General features: G+C 41.5%; 1 protein-coding gene across 22 annotated transcripts in view; it reads left to right on the forward strand.

Moving 5' to 3' along the window:
* LOC310875778 (receptor-type tyrosine-protein phosphatase delta) overlaps window positions 1-21107 on the forward strand; it is a 337144-nt gene that overhangs the window by 246156 nt on the left and 69881 nt on the right. For all 22 annotated transcript variants that reach the window (XM_083789123.1, XM_083789126.1, XM_083789140.1 and 19 more), the window contains 6 exons: window positions 5523-5711; window positions 10282-10392; window positions 14701-14970; window positions 18063-18644; window positions 19283-19428; window positions 19843-19987. In XM_083789123.1, the coding sequence (XP_083645249.1) occupies window positions 5523-5711; window positions 10282-10392; window positions 14701-14970; window positions 18063-18644; window positions 19283-19428; window positions 19843-19987 (1443 nt within the window). The remainder of the gene's footprint in view (window positions 1-5522; window positions 5712-10281; window positions 10393-14700; window positions 14971-18062; window positions 18645-19282; window positions 19429-19842; window positions 19988-21107) is intronic.

Consider the following 21107-nt stretch of genomic DNA (forward strand, 5'->3'; position numbering starts at 1 on the left):
TCTACAGTAAGTAGTCTGGGCAGTGGCGCTGTCCTGTGCCAACATGTCGTCAGCCCTGAAATGGCGACTGATGTCATCGTTGGTACAGTAAAAGTGGATTTGGCGGCATACAGTTTGTTTATGGCTGATCAATCTGAGATAATCAGCTAATGGACTGCAGCTCATGTCCACGTGGCCTCATGTCTTGTGCAAAATATGCTCACGGAGGTAATATTTAAGCCAGTGTCCTTTTTACACCCCTCCCGCACTTGGCATCACATTCTTATATAGCCGGGGAGGCTTGCAGTGGTTAATGCGTGCAAATTGTCATTGGGAGTCCTTTTATATCAAGCACCAGCACTCAGCACTTCTGTGGAGGTGACTTCAGCATTTCTCTCCCTTCCATCTCATTTAGTGTGTAGATCCATTGTTGAATATGCCGTATGGGTCTTGAACACGCTGTAAAGCAGAAACTGCCCTTGTCTTAGACTGTCCTTGAGATTGCAGTTCTCAGCGAGGTTTGGAGGGGGAGGGGGGAGGGGGCTCAAATTTACACTTTTTTCTTTCTTTTTTCTTTCTTGCCATTCACCTGTGACCTTGCTTTGAGTGGCATGGCCATGCACGTTCACCTCAGAGTAGAGATACAATACAGTCCCATAGACAAATAATCAGTGCACTGCTGTTCACTCAGAATGAGCTCAATGGTGGAAATAGACTGGATGGAAGGATGAGAAACACCTAATAATGTATATCTATTTGGCATTCTAATATTTCCATTACAGCACACTGCACACACATACACTCTGTCACCCCAAAACTTTTCCAATTTCCAATCCTATATCACAGGATGCAGACTGGAGTTCCTAAAGCATTAATGGATTAATAGATAATGCAGATAATTTATGTGACCACAAGTGGAAAACCAAGCCCCTGCCTGTTAATGGAACTGCAAAACATATCACATGGGAAACATATTACTCGCTGCCTGGCCCCATTCGATTCCTTTTTTTTTAACGCTTTGTCAATAACAAACAAAAAGAAAAGGGGGGGGGGGGAAGTATAACTAGCATCATGTCTGTGCCGCAATTAAATTAAATGGCAATTAATCCGGGGTTTTTTTTAGGTTATCTGAGCCTCGTGAAAAGGCAATTCCCTGCAGTTTCCTTGATTTGAGTTGTTAATCACAGCAGTGAAGTGAAGTGTCAGAGTGGGTTTATTATCACAACGGAGGGAACGTGCTTGAGTCGCAGAAGTATAGCCAGACGAGTTGCGTCTTCAACTCAAGTTTTACACTAGCTAAGTCTACAAATAGTTCCCAGCTGATGTCATGACTTTGTGGCAGCTCCGGAGGAGCACGAGCGTGCACTAAAGAGTTGTAAATTACTTTTCTGTGCTAAGCAAGAATGTGTTCAAATGGCCAGTTAAACTGTTGTAGCAGACCATTTATTTGAAAACGCCCGGCCCCGAGCCACATCAGCTGTCCATTCTGTGGTCCAAACCTAACAAATAGCCTACACGGAAAAAGAAGGAAATCAAAAACTGACGTTGCGCCTATAGTATCACTAGCAACACATTATATCTCATTATATCTCGACTCATTATATTATACTGTATATAACTGTTTTGATAATGAGTTATAATCTCTGTTGGAAGTAAGAAAGCAGAATAGTCAGGGGCATACTACAGTAGCATAGTGCCCAGCTGTGATCTCTTAATAAAAAGTTAAAATGAGAAATTATGACCATAATATTGTTCTTTCTTTTTTCTTCTTCCTTACAAGCAATTATTATATTAAACATGCACCCATACTCCCAGGCAAGCTTCAGGCGGTTGTGTTTGATCAGGCATATGCTTGAGTCACGGCTAAACAATGGACTGATTGTCCTTTTGACCTTGGAAGAGCCTGTAGGGAGTTTGGAAGGGTGCTGCGTTGCACAATTAGTTTCTTTCCTACTCCATATTCCTTTTTCTGTCCTTGGCTTAATGGTGCTTTACTCGTTTTTTTTCGAGACCCTCCTATGCCCAGCTTTGTCTGTTTGTGTGAACACAAACACAATGATTTGATTGGCTGATCAAAGTACATATTGAGGATAAAAGACGCCAAAAGTGATTGGCCGAATTACATTTGTGATGATTTGATTGGCTGAGCAGCACGGAATGTGATGTATGATGATAAAAGCACCCCTCACTTCACACGAGTTATTTTTACCGAAAAACTTGCTATGATGCTGCATTGCCATTATCTGTATTCTATTGCTCGTCTTGATATTTTGTATTTTGTGTTGATCAGAAAACATTTTGATTTAGTATAGTTTACAGTTAGTAAGGACATTTGCATAATGGTGTTACTTTTAGATATTTTGTATAAAATATGTAACTACTTATTAAACAGTGACACATGTATTTGTAGCCCATCCTTTGTTGTCACCAAGTAAATAGCTGAGAAGAATCTAAGATAGATATGATCAAAGCTATGATTGAAGTACTATGTTTTAGGAATTCCGTCTTCTAAAAGGTCAATATTACATGTAATTGTTCACATGATTTTTAGACGCGCTAGCAATAGGGCTTCAAGGTCAATCTGTCTGTTGATCTGTCTGTCCGTTAGTCGGTTGGTCCATCTACCATTTTACTTCAAATCAAGCGATCTCTGAAACCACTGTCTGGATTACCAGGGAATTTATTGTGCATCTTCATGTTTTACAGAGGATACACCCTACTGATTTGGTTAGGCCTGAATTGCACTTGCTCACAAGACACACACACAAAACAATTCTCAGGCTGCCATGACATGCTGAGCAAAGTGAGCATATCGTCTATCGATGCTCCCTAGAGGAAGGTATATTATGAGTGTGGTGACTCCATCACCTGTTCTTTAGCGGATCAGACTTTATATTTTAGCCCTGCTAGAGGCAATAATGCTGGCGATGATGATTGTTTGGTCTGTTGGTCATTTGGTTTGTTGTGGGTTGACCGGGGTTGGTGTTGGGTTCCCCCGCCTTGTGTGGCATTCTATTCAGAAAGTTTCTTGAGGGGGCACGGTGGCACAGTTGGTAGTGCTGTCGCCTCACAGCTAGAAGGTCCTGGGTTCGATTCCCGCTCGGGGCGCTGTGGGTGCTGGCGGCGTGTTTCCTCCTCCGCGTCATCAGTGCCCATACCCGAAGGCGGGGTTGGCGAAAGGGCCTTTCTGTGTGGAGTTTGCATGTTCTCCCCGTGTCCCCTAGGGTAGGTACCCTCACAAAAACATGCAGTAATCCTGGTCTCTAAACTGCCTCCCCCTGGCCAGCCGGGACGCCTGATGGAGGGGAAAGGAACTGGTTGGAATAACGTGTTCCTTCCACGCGCTACGTCCAACCAGGGAAACTCCCCCCTGTCAGGTGTAAAGGAGCAACTTGGACACTCAAGCATGAAGGAAGCATGAGTTAAGTCCGTTGCTCTCCCTAGGTTGGCGGAGGGTGTGTAGAGCCCAGGATCACATCACAGGATGATTGACACAGGGGTGAAAAATGGGTTACAAAATCGTGGGACAAAAAAATATAAATTCTTGAAGCTACTAAAGTTTATTGCAGTCCAAGTTGTTCTGTGTATTTTGTGGCGGGAAAAGCTGCAAAATTGTATTACTGACAGAGTCATTATGGTTTTAATTGAGCAACACAGGGTCAAGGTTGTGTATGAGACTCTTCTTGTAGGGCAAGCAATGTGATACATGCCAACAAACTTTTAATGGGAGTAAACCTCCGTATACACCTCATTACCTTAATGGCCAATGAAATATATAAAGATACTGCAGCTATACTTCACACAGCATGTTGAGGAGTTAATCGGCGCTCAGCATGCGGATAGCTACATATGAGCTTGTTTTGAAGATCCAGCAGCAAAGAATTTGGAGGATAATGAATACCTTTGAAGGTATTCAGAGTTAATTCGTTATTTGCAAAGATTGAAGACATAATGGCATGAAATCCTTGTAGTAGGCTCTCTTGAAACATACAATAAACAGTGCACAATGCTTCACTCTCCAGCCATTCAGACAGGGACACGGACTTACAGAAGAAAGTTTTATAGTTCAAACTGAAGTCACTTATTTCTAATGAAGTCTAATTCTGAGAAGATGTATCCATATAACGTATCCTCACTATCCTGCATTGCCAGATACCCAAAAGCATTGCTGGAAGGCAGCCATCATTGTCATTGGCTGTTTGCACAGGCTACGCCGCTACGGCATCTCAAAGCTGTAACTCATGAAAAATTTATGAAGGAAAACACTTCCAAAAAGTGCCGTTTACGAGAGCATTGGAAGACACTAATTAGCCATATCACAACTTATAAAGGTGTGCACAAACCGCATTGGCATTCAGAACGAGGAGGTCTTGTTTTGCAGATTAACACTTTGCTGACATTGTGAAGTGGCGTGCATATTTGCATACAAGGATCTCACAGCCGGCAGAACATGTATCGCTCTGGGCCCTGTAAAAATGTGCATTTTTCTGAATAAAAAAGGCACAAAATATGTTCAGATGGATGTCTGTGGACAATTACATATTAAACCCAAATAAGAAACTACTGTAGACTTTAGAATCAAGCCCCAAAAACATCAACCAGCAACTACCAATAATTTATTTGCAAGTGACTTTACAGAAAAAACAAGTCAAAAGGTTGTTTATAATAAGCAGACATGGCAACACGGCCTGAATGAAGCAAAGCACACACACAAGGAGCCCCATTACGTTGGCGGGGAAAAACGTGGATACTTCCTGTTAAGAGGACCAGAAGCGGGTGTAGACCTTTTGTTTGTCTCTACTGCATGTTTTCTTAAGAGAATATGTTTGGAGCCGGGAGCTATGGCTACTGTATCTCGTCTACCATCTCTGAGAGGAGAGAGAGGCAGCCCGGCCTGCCGCCACTATTCACGCAAGAAGCTGAACAAGGCGGCTTATGCAATACAGAAAACTTGAAAGGCACTATATTCATAAAGATACACATGCACATTCAATTCAAGTGAATATACTGTCTGAATGGCCTTTGTATGCTCCTTGCCATTTAAGCTGTCAAGCCCTTTTTCATCTTTGATTTTATTTTTTGCATGCAGAAGGCCACATACACAGCGTATTACTCAGTGAAGATAGCGCCGTCCTTGACACATTTAATGGATTCTTAGGGATAATTGTTCCGTTTTCCATTTTCATCTCTTTTCTTTCTTTTATGTCTTGTCAATACTTAACATTGTAATGGGGAATGTTATGTGCAGTCATTTCAAATTCACGTATAAAGATATTTATTCAACTATTTATCTACTGTTTGGGAGAAAATGGACAAGTACATCCACAATATAAAATACACATAAATCCTCTATCCTGATAACCTTTCGTAGTCTATTTTCTCACTTCTCCATCTATCCCCTCACTCGTTCTTCTCCTCTCCAGTCTCCCCACTAACGTTCTTCTCCCTCCTCTTCATGGCTCGGCCGGTCATAGCCGTGCACGTTGAGGAGGGGCTGGCGACGTGCTCCATGTGAACTGTGGTGTGTCTCCTTGTGTCCACAGAGGACCAGCTGCCCCTGGGTTTCCCCACCATAGACATGGGCCCTCAGTTGAAGGTGGTGGAGCGAACGCGCACCGCCACCATGCTGTGTGCCGCCAGCGGCAACCCTGACCCCGACATCTCCTGGTTCAAGGACTTCCTCCCCGTCAACACCACCAACAACAATGGACGCATTAAGCAGCTCAGATCAGGTACGGTTTCCACGTCGCCACTGGAATTCTTTTGGATTTTTGTTTTTTTAAATCACGCAACAAAAATAAACAACCTGGGTTTCCTTCTCGTTACTTTTCCTTTTGTTTCCTCTGATCTTCAACTTCCCCTCTGTGGTGCCCTTTGTTCTTCTTGTCCTCTTCTGGCTACTTTTAACATGTTCTTTTGCTTGGGTTTTTGTAGGTAATGGCATTGTTTCTCTACTAGTTCCTCTATTGCTCCTACTCTCTGTGTGTGCCCCGGTGTCTGTTGTCTGTATAGCGTCTGTGTCTACCCTCGTCCTCCAGTGTTGTTGTCGTCCATGAGCTTTTGGGTTCCGTCCCCCGCGTGTCTGTTGGCTTCTGTCCCTGACTTCCTCATTGCCCACTGCTGTGACTGTTTACAATGGGTTCAGTTGTTGTTTACTTTTTTTATTTAACTTTTTTTGTTCTGAGTTGATTCCTTTCCCACTGCTTCCATGCAGTGATTTTGACAGATTGCATTCTCTTCATTACTTTTTGTGTTTTTGTTTTACTCAACATTCGGCTTCATTCAGAACACCCATTAGTGTCAACAATCCAGTTAATTCTGGCTAAAATAGAGAGTCTTGCAGAAAATGAAAAAGGCATGAATAGAATAAAAGAAACAGTGTGACTTGAACTTTATTTTTATCACCATTATTTCTGAATTCATTCTGAATTTAGTTTTCTTTTTTTATATTCTAATTTCATAGGAGGGATCATTGGCCTTTCAAAATGACATTGACTCTGTTTGAGAACTATCCTGAGATCAAGGTTACGTTTAATTGAAACATCGTTCTGGACACTAACTAGCCACAGTAGTGTGTAAAATCCCGTAAAGCTCCCCCTGACCGCTTTAATAATTTGAATTCACAAACCCTGCTTTTTTCTGCGTAGACTCCAGCATTTGCTTCTATTTGCCTGTGGCCTCCCCTAATATACCCCATTTATAATGCCCTGAGTATTCCTAGTTTTACGTTAATATTCTCACAGGAATAGAATATTAGTCCTAATTTCCAATAATTCAACACAAATCTGAGCTTTACAGCCTTGTTTACCTATAGTAGTAGCAAGCTGTTGACACTCACACAACTACTGCTAAAATGTAGACTTCTATATGTTTACCTGTGTTCTCAGATTTCACAGTTGCTGTGTTATATCGTCTTGTTAACATCACGTTTGCCTTGTTGTCAACAGAAATGTGTAGAATTAACCCGCTATTTTTTCAATGTGCGACTTTGATTCACATAGAGTTGATGAATCATTAACAAAAGCTTGTCACTAAACTTACGGAATATATTCTTATGCTGTCTTTCTTCTCTCCGTATTTTTAAATCTACAGAATCCTTTGGTAAGTGCTTAGTTCTGAAGCACACATCACCCCCCACTAATGTTCATGTTTCCAACAACTATTAAAATGCATGGCATGCATTTTACTAACAGTCAGTGTAGTCACAGAGGTACAGTTAGGTGAACACACACACACTCTCCCCCTCACCCTACAGTGTCAGCCAGAGAGGTCACATCATCACGAATAGCATTATAGCGTAGCAGATCACATGACCTGAGTTGTACTGTAGGTACTTCTGTGTCTCTGTTATACTCACTCACTCCACTGACCCACTTACTCAATCCTTTTACACCACCAGCACTGTATGTGTAGATGTGTTCTTTTGAGAAACAACATGTGTTTTAGGGAGGCGACTGCAACGTTGCAGAGCTCAGGTCAAGCAAAGCAAAGGGTCCCAGGTCTCTTAAAACGAGTCCGCTCTCCCTCTTCATTATGCAAAGTGCTGAGAGTCTTTCTCCTCAGTAGATGCTCCTCAGACGTCATTGCCACTTCCAAAATGGCACCTTACCCCGTGGCACACCACTGTACAAGTTCTTCTCTCTGACCTATGATTTTCCTATGATGAATCCTGTCTTCTTTTTTTTGCCAATAAGAGTACAGAAAAGTTCTCTCTCTTTCTCTCTCTCCTTTCTCTTTTCTCTAGTACTTCTATTTACGTACCCTGTTAAATCTAATTTGATTCTTCTTCCAAAGCCCCCAGCCTCTATCTTCTCGTACTAATGCTTCTTCTTTCTAATCTTATTTGCATTCATATTATCCACCCAGGTGGTACACCAATAAGAGGTAAGAGTGCTGAACTGATGTTCACAGAATGAAAATAAAACAAATTCATTCTTGCTGTCAACCCATCCATTCACTTGAATCGCCTCCATTTTTGTCCTGTTTACAAACTCCAAATCCCATTTCCTTCATAGAGACCTTTTTCCTTCTTATTTGTCCTGTTTTGTTGACTAAATTTATATTCCATTTTTATGTCTATGCTTTATTTATGCCTTTTTATTTTGGTTTTTGAGAGCCTCTTCAACTCAGTTGTGATATGCTTGCTCTGGCTCAAATAAGCATATCCAATGACAATTATTTTTTTGAACTCTATTTTTTCGTTCATTTTTTGTTTTATTTTTGGCCATAGCGAATCATGTGTCCCTCTTTTTGTCCAACTAAAACAACCAAGCATTTTTTTCCCCTTAGCTGTTCTTGTTCAGCACTAAAACATACGCACAGATGCTGTGGAATCACGCAGGCATGCTGAAGACAACATTGCCTTTCCTCTGCTTTTTTCTCCCAAAGAATTCTTTCTATCTTTGCAAAAAAAACAACAACAAAAAAAACACTTTTTGTTTTTTAATTTCTTCTATTTGCTTTCCTCTCCTGTACCTTCTACAAAAAAGCCCAAACAACTACTTTTTTGATAAAGTTTCTACGGTGCTTTTTTTCTCTTTCACCTATTTTTCTTACTTTTACTGGGTTTGAAGAATATTTTACTTTTTGACTTTTTTTTCTTCAGGGTTTGAGGGAAGGCAAACAGTAGAGTCTGGCGAGGACCTGATTGGCTCATTTTTGCCGTGCGACATGGAGGTGGAGAGTTGTTGATTGCATTAAGCCATTTTTTCCCCCGGGTCATGTGACACCACACTGCTGATCCCATTTGTGGATTTTTATGGGTGTCTTTTGTAGCTTTCACAAGCTAAAGCAGTGGTTGGTTGCCTTCTTGTTGGCTCAGGCCGCCATTTTGAATTTTGTCTTTCTAATACAATTGCATTTTATTTTTCAGCTAAGGGTTGTCACAAGGTTGTAAGTTGTGCCGACATACATTTCTTGCTCTTTGGGAAGATTTGCATGTCAAAACTTTTGTTACAGAGGGTTATATAATGGTTTCGCCTAATAAGTCACTTTACAGATAATTTTTTAGCATAGATGAGCAGCATTTTTCTATTTTTTCAATGCGCTGCATTTTTTTAAACAGTAACTTCACCTAGTTGAAGTGCCAAATTATCACGTTAGATGAATATTGACTTGATCTGTGATTGAATATGCTAAAACTCATACCTAAATTTCTTTTTTCCAAATGTCCTCCCTTGTTATGCTGCTTTTGTATACTGTAAACCTCTTTTGTTTAATTCATGCTTCCCTGAAGCAGTATCACTCATCCCCATATTGACCAGTCCAGTGACATGTTGTATATTGTAGGGCTTGCCCGTATGAAATTATTTCTTTATTTATTTTTTCATTGGCGTAAAGATGAGTGTCTTCTTAGAGCCTAAAATATGTATTCAGGCTTTTTTCTTTCCTGAAGCCATCAAAAAGGTAAACGTGAAATAGACAATACGTTAAGAGCTTATGAGAGTTTCCCTTGGTTGGTTGTATGCTCTTCCCCTTGTTATTACTATAGACCTTTTCACAGGAACAGTATTGATTCAGTGATGCCTTTGTAGTATTCAAAGCTATCCCTAATTTATGGTAGTTTATCATAGACTTAATTTAGCCTTAAATTATTGTTACGTTTATTGTTGCAGAAACAAACAACTGCAACAGAGACACATCTAACTAGTTAACTAGCAATTAGCAGTGGTGGAAAGTAACTATAGTTAAGTACTGTACTTCAGTACAATTTTGTAGAATTAGTTTGAGTATTTTCAATACTTTTGAACTTGAGTTACTAGTTACTTTGTAGATTTTGATTATTATTACAAAACCTACATGAACCACTTCAGCCCTATACTGTATATGCTTTTTTGAAAATGATCTACAAGCGATCTACCTGTACAAGCTCACTGTGTGTCGCCCATTGTGAGCTTGTAGATTTGCTATTTTCAAAAGATTATTATATATTTGAAAACTTCAAATGATACATTCTGCATAATGAGTACTTTTACTTTTGGTAGTCTAACGACATTTTGAAGCCAGTACTTTTACTCAAGTACATTTTGAATTCCGGACTTTTGCTCGTAACAGAGTATTTCTACATGGCAGTATTGATAGATACTTTTACTTGAGTAAAAAAAAACAAAAAAAAACGTTTTAATTAGTATACCGTACTTTTATTACCTGCACAACGTTCTTAAAAGTGTCCAACTACAGCGAGAAATATGTTGGCCCCTCCGTATAAAAGCCAGGTTTTTCGGGTTTTTTTCTTTCTACTTATGAATATGATTAAGAATTTAACCAGCTTCCTCCGTCATCCACTTCTTTATTCCCACCCAGGGGCCCTCCAGATTGAGCAGAGCGAAGAGTCCGACCAGGGGAAGTACGAGTGTGTCGCCACCAACAACGATGGAACCCGCTACTCCGCCGCAGCCAATCTATACGTCAGAGGTAGGGAATGATCGGAAACAACGGTTGCACTCCATGCCAACATATACATATTACTGTTGAAAGAAAACACACAAAAAGACACTTTAATGAGATGAGACTTTAATGAGATACTTTGATGAGATGAGGTAACAATGTTGAATGATAAGAGCAAAAATGCTGATGAAAGCAGAGTTCCCAAAGCAGTCTAAAAGGGTCCACATTCCATGAGGTCATTGTAAGTATATGCAGCTTTTCTTGCACTTAAACCTACCTGCATTGATTTGAACCCACGTGCTCTTGTTGTGTTACTGGCTTTGTTTCCTTGGATTCTCTCCTGATTGTAACCTCAATGACTTGACTGCTTGCCATTTTTACCTGCTCTACTAAACACATTCCTGACTGCGTAGTAGGGGCAGCAGATGGAAAGAAAGGAAATGACGTGCCCCCCCTCCCCTTCACCAATTCCAATTTTTCCCCAGCGGTGTACATATCCTCTCTGATGTGCTTGTTGTTTCTCCTAATGTCTTTTTTTGGGTTTCTTTCTTTTTCGTCTATTAAGCAACATTGGAAGGACAAATGTCAACTCTTTCTGTCAAAGTGCAAAAATATATTTTGGGACTTAGTTAAAATATTTTTCCACTATCTTTTATTAGTTTGTGTGTACTGCAGTAACAGTTTTGTAGCCCTGTTACTTCTCCATACAACTATATATTAGTGTGTACATTCCTAGCCAGCATATTAGTTATCCCATATAAACATTACAATAGGATTTGCAATGCTGTTCAGTTTTATGGTTAGCAGTATAGTCCCCAGTGAATAACCAATAAATTCAGCTTAACAATAACATCATACAAAATTACTGTTTGCTTAAAATGATAATCATCTGCCATTATTAATAAACATAACTATATAGCATAGTCATAGTGTTCAAATTAATTTAAGCTAACCACATAACTGGAACAGGATTGAAAAATGTAAGTGATAATAGGTTAATGTTTTGTTTCAGTTCTCCCACGGTGCCAGGGAGATAAAAATGATTCCGAAACACTTATGAGACAGAAGGTCCTTCGAATTGTTTTCAAGTAGCATTTGAACACCTTGAACATGGCCTTTTTACTCTCTCTGTGTTCCCTTGTTTTTCTCCTTTCCTCGTTTCATTTTGTTGCATCAAAATCCCTACATCCCTCAGAACTACGAGAAGGTTGGTGTGTTTTTAACTTTTTAACCATGTCACACAAAAAAAACGAGATGTTGAAAGTTCATTCTGTTTGCCACAAAAAAAAAGAATCATCACAAGCCATGAAGAATTCAAATGAAATCACTTTGGCTGCATTTGAGTTATCTTTTTCTTTTCACTATTACTATATAATTTTTATATATTCTACTGATGGCTATACTGTATAATGTATATGCTACTGTTGTACATCCGGTGTGTCCGTCTTGAATGCCCCCATCATTGCCAAAATGCTTGACCGTCCAGAAATGTGATGCATGTTTACACAAGGAGAACTTGGTGGGTGGGAGGGAGGCGACAGACAGACAATCATATTTGCATTTTTTGGAGGCACTGTTTGCATGGCCACCTACCTACCTTTATGCTCCAGAATCTCCTCACTCTGTCCCGACCTCAAACCCTCCTGTGTCAGTGTTCCTGCTTGGTTGTGCTGTAATAAGACAAAATAAAGAAGTATGACATGTACTGTAGGAAGTATGTAATTGATAATAATGGGCAGCTGAAAGCAAAAGCTCAAATTGTCCATGAAAGCTTGGTCATTCTAGAACTAGCTTGATTCTCCCTGAATGAAGTTTGTTTTGATTGCTGATGAAGTCTTTAGCACTCTGCTGGAGGAAGAAAACAAAAGACTCACCCTTAACATCCTCCGACGAGGAAATCATGAAAGAAGAATGTGTTGGGAGAATTATCCGCAAGACTTGACAAATGTTAGCAATATTTAAATGAGGAGGATAACATTTTGTCTGTGGGGACCGTGACCCAAATGGATATCAATTAAATATTAAGCGATTGAACAGTTTTATTTAATAATGCAAGCGGTTCCCCCAGATTTGCCTCTCGGGAGAGGTGCAATCTGTTCGGCAGAACGTCACGTTCTTTCTGGAACGCTGGCAGCCAGGCGTCTTCAACAATGAAGTGGATATCTTTGCTGTTGGGCAGAAACCTTGTATGTCCATATTTATATTTGATTCATACACTACAGTCTAACACAAAAGTAGCAAAAATAGCCTATGTCTTGTTTCTTTTACACACACACACACGCACACACGCACAATATAAATGCTTATAGTGGTCAAAATAACTACCTCAAAGAGGCCCTTGACAAAGCAGAAGCTATAAATAGAAGCGTTCAGACACTTCCTTATTAGTATCATGAAAAACCTCTCATTCCAGCCACCGACAACAGAAACGCGGCATCGCCCAAATAATCCCCTCTGCCATCGACATGCCTCCAGCCTAGCAGAAACACAGCATCCCCCAAATAATCCCCTCCGGCACTCTGGCATGCCTTCAGCCTGCCAAACTGATGCCCGCAGAATTCATTTGAAGCACCAGAAGCAGTAACACTGACTTCATTCCATTTATGTTCAGTCCTTCCCAGGAAAATATTAAAGAGCCATAATGGTTCGCCTCTCCCTGCTTTCCATATGTCCTAGAGGACCCAGCCGCTCTCGTGTCTATACCACCTCATCTTCTTATGATGAGATTTGTATTTAAATCCTTAAAGGGATTGTGACAAAGGGTTTTCCTGCTCAAACAGGTGCTCTGATTTGCCGGCAGTAAGTGACATCACTTACTGCAAATCCCATATATGTCAATGGGATTTGCCAGCAGATGTCACTGTTTCACTGTGTTGCCTGTTTTCATTGTAGCTCAAAAGGCCCAAAAAACCCCAAAGAAAACTTCAGACCACAGAAAATCCACTGAATGTTCAAAGTTCAGGTTTTTTGGGTGTAATTGAGGTCATAAAACCTAAAAGAAAAAAGAAAAAGAAAAATAAATGAAAATGAATGTCATAAAACCTTTAAGGCAAACCTGAAGACGGGGATTTGTTTTGTCTTCTTTTTTGTCTCTTAATTTTTTTTAATCATCCTGCTACCAAATTATTGACCATTTTGTCCTGTTATGATGTTGCATTCCTACAAAATGTTCCCATTGTGTTTTGGGTTTGTCCACCCGGCCTCATCTATCATTTCCAGCGTTGTTTTTTACATCGTTGACAGCCAGCAGCGCTCTCTGACCCTTCCTTTTTACCTTATGTTTGTTAAGTTGCTGTGTTTTTTTCCTTGTGCTTGTGTTCCTGTTTCTTTGGCCCCTGCAGACTGAACAATCCTCAGTGTTAATGTAACTCACAGAGTGTACAAATTGAACCATACGAGTTACAGTAACACTCAGGATTTTGCAGTGGCCTGGCCTCCCTCATCGATTATCCATCATGGTCGCCCCAGGATGTTGGCTATGTTCTTTTGTGCACGATGTTGCGCCATGATGTTGCGCCACCCCCCTCCACCCCCCCTAAAGCTTTGAATCCATCCAGGTGTATTATCGATGTTAATGTTATTTTGTGTTTCTCTATCACAGGCTGTATATGTTCATTTTGATTTTATATTTTAACCACATGAACCCTATAGCGTGCCTACTCTGGGCCTTCGTAATAGATGAACATTCTTCCAAAAAAATAATAATAGGCTAAGATTCTGTGAAAATATGTGAAGATTCTGTGAAAATATCCGCTCTACAAGCTGACGAGGTAAAAAGTATAGGGTTTAAGTGGTTAAAGAACATTTTGGTATATCATTTCTTCGGGTTGGATCTGACGAACATAGCTCTTCTGAGCACTCCCCTTGTCAGGATTATCTACCGTATGTATTATGTTGGATGTGAAAATGTGTGTCGGCACATTAATTCACATCAGGTGGAAGTGCGCAGCATTAACTAATCTGCACGTTGCGACTCGGAAATGCTGTGGACTCTCCTCCAGTATTCCTTTGTGATGTCCTACTTCTCTGTACCGATGGTGATGATGACACAGTGACATGCGCATGGTGGTGTTTCTGTCTGTGCTATTTTCACCAACGAGATCGTAGGCATCCGGGGAAAAAAGTGTTCCTTTTTTTTATCCTTCGATCCAATTCCAATTTCCCCATAAGGATACATAATGAATACCAATGTCTTTGCTGTGTAGGATATGAGTTTCACCATCATTTTTATTTACATTTCTTTCCTTTTTATCATTATTTTGTGGCCATTTTGGGACAGTCTACACCCATTCTCCTTGATGTTTTGATTCTCAAACCACCCTTTTTCTTTCACAGTGCGTCGAGTGCCCCCTAGATTCTCCATCCCGCCCACAGACAACGAGATCATGCCGGGCGGCAGCGTCAACATCACGTGCGTGGCGGTGGGCTCTCCCATGCCATACGTGAAGTGGATGCTCGGAGCAGAAGACCTGACGCCCGAGGACGACATGCCCATCGGGCGGAACGTGCTGGAGCTCACCGACGTCCGACAGTCAGCCAACTACACCTGTGTGGCCATGTCGACCCTGGGGGTGATAGAGGCCGTGGCTCAGATAACCGTCAAAGGTATGCATGACTGAAATGATGGCACGGGTTCAAACCGTCTGTGATGGCGCTCTGTGTGCTACCTGGGTTTCCAATCTTCTCTCTAGCTTGAGACTCTAAAGAGGAATTTGTTTCTCCATGGCACACACACTTCCAAAAAGTAAGTAAAATCTACATCCAATCTACAAGGTCACACTGTGATATTTAATAATAATAATAAACTTTATTTCATGACACGAGTGCAGCGCAAAGGGCTTTACAAAACAAAAGTACAAGAAAGCTAAACATATCAAACAACCTAAATATTGAAGCACAGTCAAAGATTTTTTTTTTAAACCAAGGTCAATGAAAAGCATAAGACATTACATTAATCATTACAAAGGCAGTGAAATAGGCAGAATAGTGAGTAACAGAAAAAAGCTCAGCCAAATAAAAGGTTGAAAAAGTGGGTCTTAAAGAACCACTTTACAACATTTCAACCTATCTTCATATAATAGGTCCTCACTAATAATCATGATAAAATGGTACCATCTTTTTCTACTCAATCTGTGTCTCATAGGAGGGCTGTGGGCAGTTCAGAAACCCGTCCACCAGTGACGACATCGTTAAGCAGATTATTTTTTAAACAAGATTTATTTTACAAAAATGTCAGATTTGTATTATCGTGAGAACGATGGCTTCCATTTTCGCATTGCAACTTTTCAGGAATAGAAAGCCTGCTGTTTCTATTAACTTCCCCATCGATGATGTCACTGGTGGACGGGTTTCTGAACTGCCCACATCCGAGACACAGACTGAGTAGAGATGGGTTTTTTTTTGCATTTTATCATGATTATTAGTGAGGACCTATTATATGAAGATACTGTAGGTTGAAAAGTGGTGAAGTGGTCATTTAAGCTGTGTTTTAAAAATATCTACAGGGTGTGCCAGTCTAAGGTGCATTGGGAGTTTATTCCAGGCCGTCGGCCCGTAGAAGTAGAAAGCTGCTTCACCATATTTATTAGATTTATTAGGCACTTCAAACAGGAGATCTGCTGCTGGCAATGCTGTTAAAAGACCAAAAAAAGGGACAGACCGGTAACGTTATTTACCTCCCCATGGCCCCTGCTGTGATAAGTCATCTACAGAGGGTTCCTTAAACTAAAGCTACGGACTAGCCCTGGCACCAGCCTCAGATGACAGATAGAGAATAATAGTGAAGTGCTTATCTCCCAGCTTGAGAACGCTACGACCGAGCTACAGCTCCACCATTTCTGTCAGCGACAGAAGTGCGTGCGTGCGTGCGTGCGTGCGTGCGTGCGTGAGTGCGTGCGTGCGTGCGTGTGTGGTGGAGCGCAGTGGGCATTGTTTGGTGCTCGCTGTAGGAGAGCTACTTATCTGTGTGTAATCATATCTACAGCAGCGGCATACCAGAAAGATATCCCAGATTGGTGCCTGGCTGTCCCCCCCCCAAACCCCCAACCCCCCCTTCCCCTTGTTGTAGAGGGAGTCACGCACACACGCTCAGCTTCTTTTTTTTTTTTTACATAGACATAACAGAGAGATATTAGTCACAATATAACAGCGCCTGGCAGCTATCTCCCCCAGTAGAGCGCTTCACATGGCATATAAAGACAATATATTTCCCTGATATCTTTCGCTGTGTGCCACTGGTGTGGTGGAATTAAAGCAATAAATTTACCTGCTAAATTATTAAAGCGGTAAACAGTGGGAGTACCCACAGATGAACACACAGTAGCACAGCATCGCCGGATTTAGTGAAATTCTGAAACTGAATTCAATGCTACGTGTTACCAAGATCTGAGCGGTATCTTTGGTGACAGGAGAATCAGTCTAGATCCAAGGAGTTCCTTAGAGAGTGTTAGAGATTCTGTACTGGACTGTATCTAATCAGGTTATGGGCGAGACCAGATGGGTCCCAGATTACAGGTCACAGGTTGAGTCTATAGGATATCTCTCTGCATCTGCTCCCCGAATCTAGGTCAGGATAGTGCCTTTCGTTGAAACCTTGCGTTTTTGTCACGTCATGCATGTCACACTCAATTCTGTCACTCAATTTGTCACGTCACGTATTGTGCCCAGGTCTCGTGACATCCATCCTTCCTCTTCAATGTCTCCCTTTTGACTGATACCTGTCCATTTAAACTCTAGCCGTGCCTGCCCCAAAGTTATGCCGGCAGCCGTTATAACCACCGTGTCTCTACTCTCCGGAATAATCCTTATGCTTTCTTGCTATGCTGTAAAGGAAAAGGAGTCCGTGTTGCAGAACTGGTGATTTAATAAACAAAATAATAAATAAAAAGGACAAACGTGATCAGCCAGCGTTCTAATTCTGTATCCAATCTCCGTGGTGAACAAACAAAGTAATATCTCTCTTCCTCTCAATAATGCGACCGCTTCCCTGCACACCAGAACAGAAAGTACACAAGATATCCCATAATACTCCTCGTCCCAGCCTCAGCCCGCCAACACAGTTAAAGGAACAATCCCCCTGTATATACCTTAGGGTTACACTGTCAAAAACTAGAGTTCTCAACAGGCCAGAAAATTAAGGCCCTCATCAAACCCTGTACACTCAAGACACTGCCACCGCTGCCACCCTTAGATCCCCATATATAGAGCTGACCTGTTCTGACATTCCATATCATATGTTGATCTGACTTCATCAAACCCTGTATACTCAAGACACGGTCCATATATGGCCAGTGCACACAACCTCGCCCTTTAGGGCAAGGTCGCTTCTCGCCCCCAGGTGTCTCACTGGTATAGGCAATGTGACGTCAAGCTGTGCCGTCACGCTGTCGTCAACCGTAGTCGTGGCAACACTACCCTTCACTGGAAGAAACATTGTTTTGAAATCTTCTGTTAGTAAAATTTTGGTTAATTTTGCACTCATGCATGCATTAAAACCGGGAAAGCATCTGTCATTTTTAGATTTTATTCATTGGCTATCCAAAAACAGCAGATATACAAGCTCACAGCACTGTGAGCTTGTTTATCTGCAATTTGTTTTTGCATTTTTGAAAAATATTGAAAGTGTTCGTTTAGAAGGCATTTATAGAATAGGTCTTGGGGTCAATGTATAATTTGTTTAATGTTTTTCCTTATCCCAGCGTTGCCCAAGGCACCGGGCGTCCCCGTGGTGACGGAACGCACGGCCACCAGCATAACGCTGACGTGGGACTCCGGCAACCCCGAACCCGTGTCCTATTACATCATCCAGCACAAGTCCAAGTACTCAGAGGACATGTACAAGGAGATCGACGGCGTCGCCACCACCCGCTACAGCGTGGGCGGCCTCAGCCCGTACTCGGACTACGAGTTTCGGGTGGTGGCGGTGAACAACATCGGCCGCGGGCCACCCAGCGAGGGCATCGAGGCCAAGACGGCCGAGCAGGCGCCCAGCACGGCGCCGCGGCAGGTCAGGGGTCGCATGATGAGCGCCACCACGGCCGTCATCCACTGGGACGAGCCGGAGGAGGCCAACGGGCAGATCATGGGGTACCGCGTCTACTACACCATGGACTCCAGCCTGCACGTCAACCTCTGGGAGAAGCAGATCGTCCGGGGAGCCAACTTCCTCACCATCCAGGGCCTCATCCCCAACAAGACTTACTATATCAAGGTCTTGGCCTACACCTCAGTGGGCGACGGACCACTCTCGCCTGACCTTCAGATCATCGCCAAGACCGGAGGTGAGAGAGCTGTTTATTGCTTTGTTGTCGTTGAAATTGTTTTCTTAACCACATGAACCATAGTGTGTGTGGGGTGGGGGGGGGGGGGGTATAGCAGACCTAGATCGCCAGTTTTCGGCAAGAGATTTGGTGTTGAGAGGGAAACAAATGAACAGAGCCCTGGGTAACTCGAGTAGGGTTTATGTGGTTAATGACGTGTTGAACAAGCTCACTTAATTATTAACAACATATTCATTTGTTTCTGCATTTGAACAATCGGTCAACAAGTGAATTTCTAAGGCCACTTCTATTGGTTGATTTACTTGTTTAAGAAAGATTTAATTTAAATTAAGAAAGTTCCTTCCATGCAATCACTCAATTAGGCCTCCTCATTGTTGACTGTTTATTACTACTTGTGTAGCATTCACACACAATTCAGTCTGCGCTATCCCTGTAATCTGTTTGCATTTACTGCTTACTATATTCCTATTCCTTCCTGCATTTGAAATGACTGGCTAGCAAATGGCCATTTGAAATAACTATTTGTATATAGTGGAATAGTTATAGCCAACTAAGCCAAGTTTTAGTGTTTGTACGGCTGGAATATAATGAATAATGCAGGACATAGAGAGTAATGAGTCTCTTGCTCTGCGTTCCAGTTCCATCTCAACCAACCGACTTCAGAGGAGAAGCCAAATCAGAAACAAGTATCTTGCTGTCATGGGTGGCCCCGGCACAGACCGGACAAGACAATCAAATCATAGGATATGAACTTTTGTACAAGAAGGGAGATGACAAGGAGGAGGTAACTATTTAGTGACTCTGTTGACATTATATTTATGTTATTCCCTTGACGACACTGGTACAAAAAAAGAACATGCAGCTAATTTGTTTTTAAAATAGCCTTTGTTTGCGCCTTTGAGCGCCAGATAAGTGGGTTTCGCCACATAAGAACAATTCATAGCTCGCCAAGACAATCACAGCACACGCACTGAATTAACTTTTGAGTACTTCCAGGCAGTTGACGCAACCCTCTGGCAACATTGTTTGGGTTTAAATCATGTTAATTTAAACATGAGTGCAAAATCACACCCGAATCTGGCACAAACAAAATAAACATGTACAATAATAGTCCCTTTCACTCATGTTGAGATTGGATATCTTTAAACTGTTGTGTTATATCTTTTTCTTTTGTGTGTGTGTGAAACTTTGTCCACAGAAACGCATCAGTTTCGAGCCCACCACCACCTACCTATTGAAGGACTTGAAGCCTTTCACCACTTATACTTTCCAACTAGCTGCGCGTAGTAAACACGGAGTGGGAGCGTACACCAATGACATCTCTGCAGACACCCCCCAAACACGTAGGTCCTCTTCTTTATCTAAGCCCTAGCTTTATACACACAAAATAGGGGGAAAAAATAAACTGGGGGGAGTAAACAAATGCTCACGTTTTCAAATGCATCCCTAATTTCCTCACTGCACTCCATGCTTCTATACGTATTAAATTTGGTGAAGTGAAGATATTGTGTCTCAGGCAAAAATAAATACAGAGAAAACAAAAGGCCAGGTGCATTTGAAAAATGAGCATTTTCTTTGTATATTTGGTTTAGCGATTAAGTGTTTTCTAAGTCGAGCTGACCATGCAGTATTGACTTTGAAATGGTTGCATGGGCAGTAGTGTGTGTATACACAGAGGCTTTCCTGTGAAGTCAGGTGGCAAGGTTACAGAATCATCTCCTCCTCCTCCACCATTGTTGTGCAAAAACATTCTTGGCTGAAGCCAATAATGGACCCTTGAATTATTCATATGATTCCCCATCTCCGCTTTATCCAAACTGTCCGTCTTTTGATTAGCAGAAGGGCAAGTTTGGTCTAGGAAACCTTGTCTCCTGACACCACACGTCAGCCAAAATAGAGAATTAGCATATTGAGACTGAGCTTTCTATGCGGCTAAACATGGCCACTAAACACTCATGTTGAGGTCAAAGGGATTTTCCGTTTCCTTAATTGACATCAGTCCTTTGAACTACTTTGTAAATCATACAATGTGTGATTGTGGAATAAATAATATATCGTAGAAAGCTCAAAGCAAGTAATGTCTTTGAAATTAGGGAAATTCCCGCCCCCCAAAAGACCTCAGGTTTATCAAATATGGAAACTGGCAAATTGAGTTATGGATTAAGAGATGAAAGTGGATACATTACATTTATTTTGTTTTGATCTCTCTGAAGTGGATTCACTTCAAATCATTAGTGTAACCGTATATGGTTGTTGCACATCTAAAGTAAATCTGAGGTCTCTGAAAGATGCCGTAGGTAGGTATATAAGATCGGAAGTTCAGAATTTGCCCGGATGTACTGTATGTTCAGAGGTAAATTAAATCGTACCTTTCTTGCAAAAACAAGAACATAAAAGTGTTTGCATGCCAACGTTGTCAAAATTGAATAAATCAGTCATGTCTCCTTGGGAAGTTCTCTGTAC

This window comes from Protomyctophum parallelum (genome assembly GCF_964188405.1).
Source record: "Protomyctophum parallelum genome assembly, chromosome: 18".
NCBI classification, from domain to species: domain Eukaryota; kingdom Metazoa; phylum Chordata; class Actinopteri; order Myctophiformes; family Myctophidae; genus Protomyctophum; species Protomyctophum parallelum.